The 13,761-nt window shown below is 37.1% G+C and overlaps 1 protein-coding gene across 6 annotated transcripts in view; it reads left to right on the top strand.

The window, feature by feature from the left end:
* The window catches only part of glsb (glutaminase b), a 63,427-nt gene that overhangs the window by 13,915 nt on the left and 35,751 nt on the right, over positions 1-13,761 (top strand). For all 6 annotated transcript variants that reach the window (XM_051710171.1, XM_051710172.1, XM_051710174.1 and 3 more), the window contains exons 2-3: positions 6,625-6,721; positions 7,126-7,247. In XM_051710171.1, coding sequence (XP_051566131.1) covers positions 6,625-6,721; positions 7,126-7,247 — 219 coding nt within the window. The remainder of the gene's footprint in view (positions 1-6,624; positions 6,722-7,125; positions 7,248-13,761) is intronic.

Genomic DNA, 13,761 nt, shown 5'->3' with positions numbered 1-13,761 from the left:
TAACACACTGATTTAGTGATACATGTAGCACACAATCAGAAAACCACCCTTTGAAGAAATCCAATTAAAAATGGTCACAGGAGATGCATGTGAATACCAGTTTTAAATTACAATCTATCTTAGCTAACCACTTGTTACCAGATCTTTCGAAGCAGATGTTTATACCAGGTGAAAACGGGGCCGTGGTCTTTGGAAGAAGCAATTAATCATGGGTCGACTAACTTATGTCTACCAAATGTAGACGCATTATTATCACTTCCTATACAGCAACAGGGCTGAAAGGATTACTCTCTTAACTACCAGCAGCACATTACTCTTGGAAATGGGGGTTACTCATCAGGGGGTTTGGACCATTCATTTCTAAATGACATCCTGCTGCTCAAAGGAAAACACTGTCTGTTTCTTGGCAACTAAACAAGTGTTTTCTCAACTTGGTCAATATGCTTTTTATTCACCTGATCTCACCTGATCTCCATGTTGATATGAACTTGTCAACATCAAAAAAAAATAAAAATAATTAAATGTGGAATGAGTAATGATCTGTAATGGCCTTGAAAAAGTAAGGCCTTGTTGAGCCCATAGTGTAGCATAGATATCGTATAATAGGCAGATTTATCTTCACCAACTGGTACAAGAAGTCGGCCAAAACTGGATGCCAATAATGGCCTATTATATCGGTTTTTTTTCTTCATCAACAATAGAATTAACATAGACTTTCCCATGTTTTTTTGTTTGTTTGCTTGGTGACACTGCCAAAGCAAACATTGCTTATTCTGATATTACAATAGTCCACTCAACTTTATTGTCAACCAGATCCAGGCCTGCATCGAAGGCTCTAGCAACAAAAAATGTGAAACCACCCAACAATTTAATGGTGCAATGTATCTTAAAACTGTAATCTTTTAGTGCAGCATTTCTTTAACTATGGGTCGCAACGTATTTTAATATATATGTAATTAATTCCTTAGTAAGAATAACTGAAATTGCTAAGAGCAAATGCACTCTGTTCAGCACACTTTAAGTTGTTGCGCTGGCCAGGACTGTCTTTCGGCTCTTTTCCACAATATCATTTGATAGGCAGGCTCTCCCTCTGCAATTTGAAGCGAGGTGAAGGCGCTGTCAGGTGCTGAGGTGATGCAATCAACGGGCTGGTGAGTTTAACATTTTTCACAGCGCCAATAACTGTTTACACAAGACAAACAAAAAGATGACAAATCCTTACTCAAAAAAACATCAAACACAACATTTCTATTTTGGTTGCTGAGGTGAGAAGGTTTAAGAAACCCTACTTTAGTGTAAAATAGGCAATTTAATCCAGTTGCAATTCAATTCCGAATATACAATGATTGATAGTCTTTGACCACCACATTAGGTACAGGTTGTTTTTGTTTCTATTTAATTGTATATATTTTTATGCAATACACTGTTTACCATTTTTTGGTTTTGTTTTTTACAATAGGCATCTGTCTGATTAGGCCATTAGTGGGAATAAATAGTAGTAATGTAGGGCGTATTAAGTTCTACCAGAAAGTCTCGGATATAGCATTGCATGTAAAAAGATTATTATACATTAATAAAACAGATAATATGAGAACGTTCTTTGGCGTAAGCCCCCGTCCGATGATCAATGAGAGACATCAAAATCTGCCGGGAGAATGGCAGGGGTGAGGAGCCTACTCCCTGCAGAAGGACAGGGACTCAACTGGTGGTGAAAGGGGTGGAGGAGATTGCCACACAGGCACACTGTAGGCAGCAGTATGGTAGGCTGTTCACGGACCTATAAAGTGAGAGGTGCGATATGATTGGTTGAACAAAATTCTGAATGGCGTGCTCGACTACTAGGAGTCTTCATGTTTGAATTACCGCTATGCTTTCATTTCTAATTCTGATAGTATAGTCTTTTTCTATTATTAAAAAAAAAAATACATTATAGGTTTAGGATGCCATCATATCAGTTATAAGCAATAACATAATGGATTTTTGGATCTGCCAACATTTCTACTAGGGATGTGCAAAACTACCAATTTTCATAATCGACTTGGTCGGTTGTTTGAACAACTATTGGACTAGTTGGTGTTAAGGATTATAATGTATAATTAGGCTCTGTTATGTTCATGTGACCATGATCAGACCTATTACAGAGGGATATATGGATGCTAATCACAGCACATGGTAACTAACTAACTGATATTCAACAAATAATAGGCTAAATAATGATAACATTCATCTAACAAACATTACTCACAGCTGAGGGTTTAACGTCCGACAGTTATCGTCTTGAAATGTATTGTTGATGGAGCACTTTGCTGTAACAACAGCGCATAAAAAGGCTAAACCTAAAGCATTAAAGAGACTAAATGTCTTGCAGAGGGTTTTATTGTACTTTTTCGACCACCCGGGCACATCCCTAAATTCTACAGTGGTGCATCACTAGTTTAGTTTAGATTTATTTTTATTTTTTTAGATTGGCCAATTAATTGTAAAACCAACTTTTGCCCTACCCTAATTAGTTAGTAGCAAAATCCATGATTGGTCTTCCTCTAGTGTGAACTTTGTGAAGCACTGACAACAAAGGCTTCTATTGGTCTATCAGTAGAAGCTTTTGTTTAGGGACCAAAAGGGAAATATGTTGACGGAAGTATCGCCCTTTCCTGTACAAGTTCATGGACAGGATGTTACGAAGAACCATAAAAGAAATAGCAGCAAGTGTACCTTAATAGTGCATGGAAGTTTAACACTCTTGCTCCCAGGGTCGTTGTCTCCTTTAGTGAGATCAAACAAATCAACAAATGATATACTTGGCATAGTGTGTGTATTTCAAAATTGACTGTAACGAGACTGCCAGTGCAATGATCAGAAAAACAGGAAGTTATAGTGTTTGCTTCCCCAGTAGGGCTTCAACTAACGATTAATTTGATAATCGACTAATCTAACAATTATTCAGCTATTCTGCCGATTATTGCAACGATTAATCATTAGCTCTTAACGACTATTCAGCTTGTGCCTCGACTTGAAAGGTTGTATGAAACATGCTTACTAACAATAAAGAGGACATAATCATCTTTTATAAATACCTCTAAATGACATTCACTGAATTACAAGGAAAAAAATACATATATTTACATATACATATATTCCCTGTAAAAAAATATTTTTGTTATCAGGTGTTTTTGATCTAAAAAATCTAAATGATCTAACAATCCTTATAAGAAGATACATTTTCCTGAGATATGATATTCAGAGTAGCTTTCAGAGAATGTATCTTTTTTTTTTTTTTTCACCAATTTGGCATGCCCAATCCCCAATGCACTCTAGGTCCTCGTGGTGGCAAAGTGACTCCATCACTAGTCAATCCGGGTGGCGGAGGATAAATCTCAGTTGCCTCCGCGTCAGAGACAGTCAATCCGTGCATCTTATCACGTGGCTTGTTGAGCGTGTTACTGCGGAGACCTAGCGCGTGTGGAGGCTCACGCTATTTCCCGCGGCATCCACACACAACTCACCATGTGCCCCACCGAGAGCGAGAACCACATTATAGTGACCACAAGGAGGTTAACCCAACGTGTCTCTACCCACCCTAGCAATCGGGCCAATTGGTTGCTTAGGAAGCCTGACTGGAGTCACTCAGCACGCCCTGGGTTCGAACTTGCGATTCCAGGTGTGGTAGTCAGCGTCTTTACTTGCTGAGTTAGTCAGGCCCCCCTCAGAGAATGTATCTTGAATATGTGCATTTTGTATATACACTATATTGCCAAAAGTATTCGCTCATCTGCCTTTAGACGCATATGAACTTAAGTGACATCCCATTCTTAATCCATAGGGTTTAATATGACGTCGGCCCACCCTTTGCAGCTATAACAGCTTCAACTCTTCTGGGAAGGCTTTCCACAGGGTTTAGGAGTGTGTATATGGGAATTTTTGACCATTCTTCCAGAAGCGCATTTGTGAGATCAGACACTGATGTTGGACGAGAAGGCCTGGCTCGCAGTCTTCGCTCTAATTCATCCCAAAGGTGCTCTATCAGGTTGAGGTCAGGACTCTGTGCAGGCCAGTCAATTTCTTCCACACCAAACTCGCTCATCCATGTCTTTATGGTTCTTGCTTTGTGCACTGGTGCGCAGTCATGTTGGACCAGGAAGGGGCCATCCCCAAACTGTTCCCACAAAGTTGGGTGCATGGAATTGTCCAAAATCTCTTGGTATGCTGAAGCATTCAGAGTTCCTTTCACTGGAACTAAGGGGCCAAGCCCAGCTCCTGAAAAACAACTCCACACCATAATCCCCCCTCCACCAAACTTCACAGTTGGCACAATGCAGTCAGACAAGTACCGTTCTCCTGGCAACCGCCAAACCCAGACTCGTCCATCAGATTGCCAGATGGAGAAGCATGATTCGTCACTCCAGAGAACGCGTCTCCACTGCTCTAGAGTCCAGTGGCGGCGTGCTTTACACCACTGCATCTGACACTTTGCATTGCACTTGGTGATGTATGGCTTGGATGCAGCTGCTCGGCCATGGAAACCCATTCCATGAAGCTCTCTACGCACTGTTCTTGAGCTAATCTGAAGGCCACGTGAACTTTGGAGGTCTGTAGCGATCGACTCTGCAGAAAGTTGGCGACCTCTGCGCACTATGCGCCTCAGCATCCGCTGACCCCGCTCTGTCATTTTACGTGGCCTACCACTTCGTGGCTGAGTTGCTGTCATTCCCAATCGCTTCCACTTTGTTATAATACCACTGACAGTTGACCGTGGAATATTTAGTAGCGAGGAAATTTCATGACTGGACTTGTTGCACAGGTGGCATCCTATCACAGTACCACGCTGGAATTCACTGAGCTCCTGAGAGCGGCCCATTCTTTCACAAATGTTTGTAGAAGCAGTCTGCATGCCTAGGTGCTTCATTTTATACACCTGTGGCCATGGAAGTGATTGGAACACCTGAATTCAATTATTTGGATGGGTGAGCGAATTCTTTTGGCAATATAGTGTAAGTGTATTTTTTCACTTGTTCATACTTATGCTAGTGCAGTAAAGACAAAATATTCTTATATATAATATATATTCTCTGAAAGCAAGTCTAAAAATCTTATGTTGCTTCTCAGGTAAATGCATCTTGTTTTAAAGATTTTTAGATATTTTAAAATATTAAAATATATTAAATATTATATTCAACATTCTCTAATATTTTTTTTTTCTTCTGCAGTATAGCTTCTAAAGTAAATGTACGTAAGGAGTTTTAGATATCTATATTGGAAAATAAAACCAAAACAGACATAAAAAAACGTGTTTTTCTTTTCTTTTTTGCATTGTATAATGGTCTTAAGTTTAAGACTACACTCTCTCACCTTTTTGTTAACTTCGATCCATCTTTAACTTACTAGCTCTTCTTAATAGAGCTGTGTATCAATGATTTTATTTATGATAAGATACACACTGTCAGTGACACATTTATATTATGATTCACTACGTCACAAGCCATCATGTTATAATCTAGCTGCAGCAAGGAGGGATGAGCATCTCTGCGCATCAGAGTGTATCAGCCAGGAGAAGTTTGACACTCTCTCGCTATGAGCAGCTCTGACCGCACAGACACATTTTAGACTTTGTGCTTATTTACACAACCTGCTTCCTTATTATTTGAACTTTAATAAAGGATGCATTAAAGATATAACGATGTGTTTTCTTCTTCTCAATCAGGCCTTTCAAATGATCTCGTGTTGCGTTACATGAGATTGGACGACTGTTCGACAACGTAATGTCAACATTGACGATAACGTCGACTAATCGTTTCAGCCCTACCCTGTATATTACATGATTTGATTAGGTCTCATTTGAATGCAGGTCTTATTTGAGAACAGAAAAGGCCAATGTCACAAAAAAAAGTGTTTTTATCATATTTGAGGATTCAGTTTTGAAAATTATGGAACACGGAAAGGGAAACTGTTTAACATGTTAGTAGAATTAGAATACCTTTATTGTCATTGCACAACTGTACAACTAAATTTAGTGCTTCTCCTCAGTGGTACACACATACATGAAAACATACATACAACAATTAATGTACACCCAAAAATGAAAATTCTGTCATCATTTTCCCCAAACTTTCTCAAAAGTGAAAAGTCAAACCATTTCTTCTGTGAAAAATAAAGAGCGATGTTAGGCAGAATGTTGGCAAGAGTCACCATTCACTTTTGTTGCATCTATTTTCTGTTCCAAGGAAAGTAAATGGTGACTAAAGCTCCTTTTGTGTTCCACTGAATCAAGAAAGTCAAATGGGGTTTGAAGGACATGAGGGTGAGTAAAAATGAAAAAATGAAATCAAGATCCTGAACAATGCCAAAGTCTCCCTGAAACATGATGACCAGTGACTCATGCCATTCTGGGCATAAAGTCAGTCATTCACAAGGAAAGGAAGGAATGGCCAATGCATTAGATTGTTGATCTTACATTGGTCACATTTAAGTCGAAACAAACAGGAGAGAACAAATTTCCCCAGAGATGAGGCAATCTAAATTGGAAATCAATATTCAAACTACTATAGTTTGCGTAATTGTTTCTATTACAGCAGTCATTGATTAAGGTCAACTCACTTAATGTCAATGCACTTTTCTGTCTTTTTCCAGGAGAAGGAAGGCTGGCATCCTGCCCAGCTTGGAGGACCTGCTCTTTTACAGTATTGCAGAAGGCCAGGAGAGGATCCCAGCTCACAAATTCATTACTGTGAGTTACAGCACTTATTATACACAGCTATTATTGGCCACAGGATGTTTATGTTTACGTTTTGTACTAGTGGGTCAATGTATCTGTGTGAAAGTATGACCGAAGGTCTGTGATGGGGCCAGGGTGTACTGTTACCGCTTAGTTGTTGTTATTATCAGCACCACTAAATTTGGCACTGAGCCATGTTTTATTACACCAAGGCTATCTTATCTAACCTGGCCAACAAAGCAAGTAAAACCCAGATAAGATTACTGTCATTGATGATAGTAATAAGTAATGCACTGAGATTTGTTTGTATTTGAAAACAACCTGTGTTAACTCTGACAGTTTGAATTTTGATTCATGGAAATTTCTTGTTTGTTGTGTGTGTGTGTGTGTGTGTGTGTGTGTGTGTATACAAATAGGCACTGAAGGCCACTGGACTTCGAACAGGAGATCCACGGCTGAAGGAATGTATGGACATGTTAAAAGTCACCCTTAAGTCCACATCAGATGGTGTAATGCTGGACCGGCACCTTTTCAAAAAGTAAGTTTTAAATGTGCTATAGGCTCAGAGTTTATTTTTAGAGTTCCTAATAGTCATGAAAAAGATTTCCAAAACATGATTTCCAGACCTGGAAAAGCCATAGAAATTACTGGGCTCTATTTTAAGAACATTAGTGCCATAAGACATAAGTGCAAAGTCAATGGGCATGGCTGTGAAGTTTAGGTATTTTTGTGCAAATATGCGCTAAGTCTAGGCGCAAGTGGGTTTGGCCAAATTGCGCACGCAGCGTGCTAATGGGGTGGGTCAAGTGCAATTTAATTCTGAGGTTCTTCTCCGGTTATTGCAGCATCTGCGTCTTATTATATAGTCCATTCCCTCAAGCACCCGCAATATAAACAAAAACGGCACATTCATTCAGCACAGAAATATTTCTATAATAATGACACAATCCTTTTAAATGCTTAAAATGTTTTATTTTCATCAGAATTTGGATGTACGCTCAGTTAAATTATAGGAAATGCAAGTATTATGAATAATTTTCATCTACTGACACACAAATCATGGCTAGTATTAATAGTGATTGTATCAGCATGCACTTCACTTCTGCTGGTCGGTTTTGAACAGTTAAATTCATTTATTGAAACATGAAAAAATTAAACAAAAAAATATTTCTAAATTCAAATTACACTTCAAACGAAATGAAAATATACTCAAAATAACGAACTGGTCAAAAAAATCATACCAAATCCAAACATTTTATCCTGTCCAACTTCTTTCACCGGCACCTTTTGCAGTGACTTAAAAATCATTCTATGAAACAAGGCAGAAAAGTACCAATACAGATTAGATCATAAATACAATTGTAAATATAAGCATAATAATAAGAATTGAAAAATAATCCATGACCAATAGATAATTTAACACAAATCTCATACTTTATTGTTTCATAAGACGACTACAACTCTGATCGTCAGGGACATAATTTGATGTTCCACTATATTTTCAGGGTTTGGACATGAACTTTTATTACCACTTGCTGGTGGTGGAGTCTAACAGGGTTCTTCCTGAAACAGATGACCTCTGCTTACAATAGACCAGGGTTTCTCAATGGGGGTGTTCAAAGTATGCCAGGGGGCGATGAGAGCAAATTAGTAGAGAGGGGGGCATTAGCTTACAAATGGGGGGCGTTTATCAGTCATAATAATCAAATCTATCGTCAAGTTCCTCTTTGCATTAAAACATTTATCTAGACTTGGAGTATATCAGTTGGTTCTCAATTCTACAGATTGGTATGTAATTGTACCGCGGTTCATCTGATTTTGAAGTCTAACGACACATCTGAAGTATCTGGTTTAGCAGCGTCAAATACACAAGCAGAGGCACAACCTCCGCTAATGCACCTGTATGGCTCTGTAGGTGGATACGGCTCAATGGTCAGAGCAGCGCGAGGCAAGGAAGGTGCGTTTTTTTTCTCGCTCTTAAAGTCGCAGCTTTGCGAGAATCAGTGAGAGGCAAGGCGCGAGAAGCGGAACCATTTGAATTCGGCACAGAATTCTACATCACCACCCTTGAATTTACTAAAGTAACACTAACTGTACTTTAAGCAGAAATAGATTGATAATAAATATTATCATACCACTACTTCAGCTCTATTAAATTTGTCATAGGCTACATTAGGGGAGTGAGGGAATATAGTACATTTTTGTTACAACTTATAAATATTTATATTTTGTATTTATTGTTTTTACATGTGTTTAGAGTAGGTCTACTGTTTATAATTTTAAAAATGCCATAGTTTGTTTTATAGAAATCTTGTTACATCTAACCACGGTAGTGCAGAAGATCCATGCTTCCATGTGCTTACTATGGTCATGTTACAAATACCACAGTTAAAACAATTTAAAAATATATATAATTAATGAATAAAATAAAATTTTCAAAAGGGCAAATGCAAAATAAACCATTTTTTTTAAAGATGAAATAGAAATGTGTAAATCCTAAAAAATAGGCACAAATATTTTTTTTGTGTGTAAGAAAAAACTGGTTTACTTTTTATAGGTGTTATAGATAACATTACTGTTGTTAATACGAGTAAATTTACATCTGCTTCCAACTCAAAATCAATGCTGTAATGTAGAATAAGCATTTTAGTGGGACAAAATATGCAATATTATTTTTATTTTTTTTCACTTATTTTTGAAATATATGAACAATGTCACTTTTATTATTAGTTTCTGTCTTCGCATTTTCATTTTATAGGCCCCAGATATAGCCTTGCATCTGTTTGAATTCAAGAAACGCAAGGTTTGGTCTCACATTCATGATGCGTAAGCCTGCTGAACAAAACTTTTAAATTATGCAGTGCATCGAAGTTGCATCGAGCAAATCAAGCAAATAACACAAATATTGAGTTTTGTGTTTTATGTTTTTTGGTAAAACAAATTCTCCACTTTCAAATTTTGTGTGTCAACACACAGTCAAACACGTTTCATGACATTTGTGATTGGTGGGTGGCACTCTGCATCTTATATATAGTAAGTTGTCCCCATCAGTTGGCCACACATCAGCGGAACCCACACAGTCTGCTTCTTCTAATTGTGCATCACTCCCCAGACATAATCCATAACACATCTCTACATAACCAGCCTGATAAATGTCTATTTTTTTTTAGCTTGCCTTCTGCGTGACTGTTGCTGGTGCTGTGTTCACTGACAGCTTCAATACTGGCTAAGAGAGTATATACAGTGGGTTTGTGTCAGCTTGTAGAGGCTTGGTAGATAACGGCAGGCAGTGACCTTGCATGAGAGACAGGGTCATAAAGAGAGAGAGGGAGAGAGAGAGGGCGTGTAAAGGAAAACGAGTGTACTGCTTGATGCATACAGATCCGTATACAGTATATTGAAATGTCTATAATGAATATACATTTTTCTAATTATGAGAAAATATTTAATTGGTTAGTAATTGCTTTGAGATTGCAACATCTGTAAAATTACTTTAAACGAAACTAGAGAAGTCATGGAAATTCCTTGGACAAAAAGTATGTGATTCAGTGTGGCATCCAGTTAACATCTTGGAAACATACAGTTGCAACTGTAATAAAATTTTCTATAAAAATGTCTTCACATGGCAGTTTTTGGTAGTTTAAACAAAAAAGTCACCAAGGTCACAAGTGCATTGCATTGTGGGATACAAGTACCCAGCACAGTGTGCTCTGTTTTATGCTGTACATTTTGGCAAATGTAGAACGTTATCCAGGTTATTTGCACACTGAACACAGTATACATACTACAAAAATAGTACGAGTACTCTGTTGCAAGGTATTCTGTACCTGTTTCTTTTTCTGTGCCCTACAGACAGCATGCAAAAGATTACCTCTGTCAATAATTCACATCCACATACATTTATACGCCAGCAATGTGTGTAGCTATTTTGAGCATCTCTGCCCCTTCAGGAACCTTGGTGAAACAACTGGACCAATATTTTAGACACAATAATAAAAACTTTCCTCTAGATCAGAGGGGAGGTTTTCTGTTTAGCACCATGTACTTGCCTCTTCTGTTGTGGAAATGAATAACACAGACATGGTTTCTTCTCTCACGCCGTAGATGTTTTGATATTTTACAATGAATTGCATATATTTCTGTGGAAATGTGTGTTGGTTCAGATCTCGCTGCCACCTGCTCTTACCTTTGATCAGCGTTGCTTTGAAATAAAACACCAGCTTCGTGCCTCTATGAGAATAAAATATATACACTTACAGTGAAAAGTTTGGACACACTTGACAGATCTGTAGACAAATTAGGTCCTTTGTTTGAATATCTTTGCAAAACATTTCCTGCCCAGGGGCGTCGGACCGAATGTAATGGTGGACCTGAGTAACAGAAAATCAAAAAGAGAAAGTATAGAATCTAGAGTTTCTTACAGTAGGAAGGTCAGTTATATGTGTCAACATAGCTACTTGGGAAATATTTGTTAAATATTTAATTAACACTTGGCATGTAGGGCTGCTCGATTATGGCAAAAATCATAATCGCGATTATTTTGGTCAATATTGAGATCACGATTATTTAACATGATTACTCATTGACTTTGGAAACATCATGCATTTATTGAACTTTTTAAAATCTTGTCTTTTTAGCAGTGGATTTCCTTGAAATGTAAACTGCACTGAGTAGGGGAGGAGGCTGTTGTCATATAATTATTTTATGTCACGTATGGTTGTCTCAGGTCTATTGAATGAGATCTTCTTTTCCATCGTGTTACTGCAGCAAGATCTACCAAGGCTATACATGATCACAATACCAAAATTTCAGTAGTCGGTAGTGAAATTTGACTATTCTCAATTCCAGCTTCAAAACCACAACAAATAATAACTAACTAATATGTTAATTATGGAAGAAAGTTTTCATGTTCTTAAGTAATTATTCAAGACTAGTAAACAGTCAGTAATAAAATAACAACAAAAATAGCAATGGGGGGATATAGATTAAAAATAATAGAACAAATTAAGAAACTTCAGTGCTTTTTAACAGCTTTAAATGTTTTTAACAGCAGTAGGCTATCAAGTATTCAAGGAAACATTCAGAATGAAATGCAACATAAAACTACTACTGGTCTTCACTGTATGATTATAATACATCAATACTTTTTAAAGTTACTAAAGTTACTCAGTCAAGAGCAGTGAGTGTTTTCTCGTTCTCATGTTCTGGTTGTTTGATTATTATAATGACACACTAGACGGCAGCAGGTCTGTTAGCTTACATTTATACTTACAAGTCCGACATTTTAATACAAAGCCGCTTTTTTCTCCGCTGTTTACATTCACTTTAGACATCACTCTCTGCATTTACATGAATACCTCACCAAGACGAGCATTTTGGCAGAATTTTGAAATGTATTTGACCGTTCAGGTGCGCATTAGCGCGAGCATTTTCAGAACACATGTGCATGTTAAGCACACACAGACGCCACTTGTCAATCAAACAGGGCGCAGCTGTTACTAGATCGCTAGCGAATTATACAATTATGTGCTCTTCATTACTTTCAACAGCAGAATAAGAATATGAACTTTCTAATAAGTGACACAGGCCTAGGCTATCACAAATATAGCCGGTTATTTTTTCATTATTGACGTTTTAATCAGTCTACTTGTCCGGTCGGGCAAGTGAAATTCTCTTTCACTTGCCCCTTCAAAAATCCACTTGTCCAGGACAAGCTTTAATGTTGAGCCCTGCTTAAATATTGTATTCAACATTCTCAGATAACAATGTTTTCTTCTGCAGTATAGCTCCTAAAGTAAATCAGGGTTCGTAAAGGTGCTTGAAGTGCTTCAAATTTAAGTTCTGGAAAACCCTTGAAAATAGCAGTTTTTACCAAGAGGTGCTTAAAAAGTTCTTGGATTACAGAAAATCTTAAAATACGTTGCTTAAATCATTTAATAAATGAAATGTATTATTTATTTTTGGAAAAACACGACGACAGACCACTAGACCACTGCTGAAGCAGGCAGCGCATAGCCACGCTGTCACGTGGCACCTGTTACTATTGGCAGCGCTGTTCAGAATGGACCAATCACAATCAAGTGTTACTGGAGGATTTAAAAATATATATATATTTTATAGATACTGCTGTGGTGGATTTAACAAGTATGAATCCTTGCAACTATCAGTTTTAATTACAATTTACTCTCCAGAGTGAAAAAATTATATGAGATTTAATGGCTTGACTGTTTTGCAAATTTTTTTAGAAAATATATTTGAAATAGTTAATTGCCTGAAAAAAAATCCTTGTTCCCGTCATCTGGTACACCACTTCTATGACATGTAAAGTTATTAAAAATAAGTACAAAATAAATACACGAATAAAAGTGTGCAAAAAAGCAAAACAAAATTATTATTAATAATTTAAGAATGTTTGTCCATTGATTTCATGATATTGGTTTTATCAATGTTCGAACCTTTTCTTTTTTCTTTTTTTTTTTTTATGTTTTAAAATTGATTTAAATACAAAAAGTTGTAGAAAATAATTTTTAAGGTTTAAGTTCAGAGGCTGCTTAAATATGCATATAGTGAGTTTTCCCAGCATGTTAAAAGTTATTCACATTTTAACTAATATTTTCACACAAATATATTTGGTGTTGTACCCCATTGAACCCTCAAAATGTGGTGTTGTAACCCATTTAACCCTCATTAGTGTTAACTTGCTTAATTTGTGAAACAAAATTAAATAATAAAAGAAAGAACAACAGTCAAGTTGTCCTTTATGAATAAAAATTAATGTAAACATGTTACAAAATGTTAACCCTCAGCGTTTGTAGGCAAAAACTGAACTAAATGGAAAATTTCAATATTTTGTAAGTTGGAAAGTCACATTTTTTTGAGAATGACTCATTTGCAATTTCGGTCAGTTCCTCACATAAATCTGTGGTGTGACTTTAGAAAACATGGAACACAGCACATGAGTCATATGGACTACTGTTTACAGACCCAGTTATTCACTTTTGTTAGAAAGTGAAGTGCGTTTTAAGGGAGCACTCTACAACTGCACATCAATT

This window comes from Myxocyprinus asiaticus, chromosome 11 (genome assembly GCF_019703515.2).
Source record: "Myxocyprinus asiaticus isolate MX2 ecotype Aquarium Trade chromosome 11, UBuf_Myxa_2, whole genome shotgun sequence".
Lineage (NCBI taxonomy): Eukaryota > Metazoa > Chordata > Actinopteri > Cypriniformes > Catostomidae > Myxocyprinus > Myxocyprinus asiaticus.
Note: the sequence above shows the minus strand (reverse complement) of the source record. Positions and strands in the feature narration are given on the sequence as shown.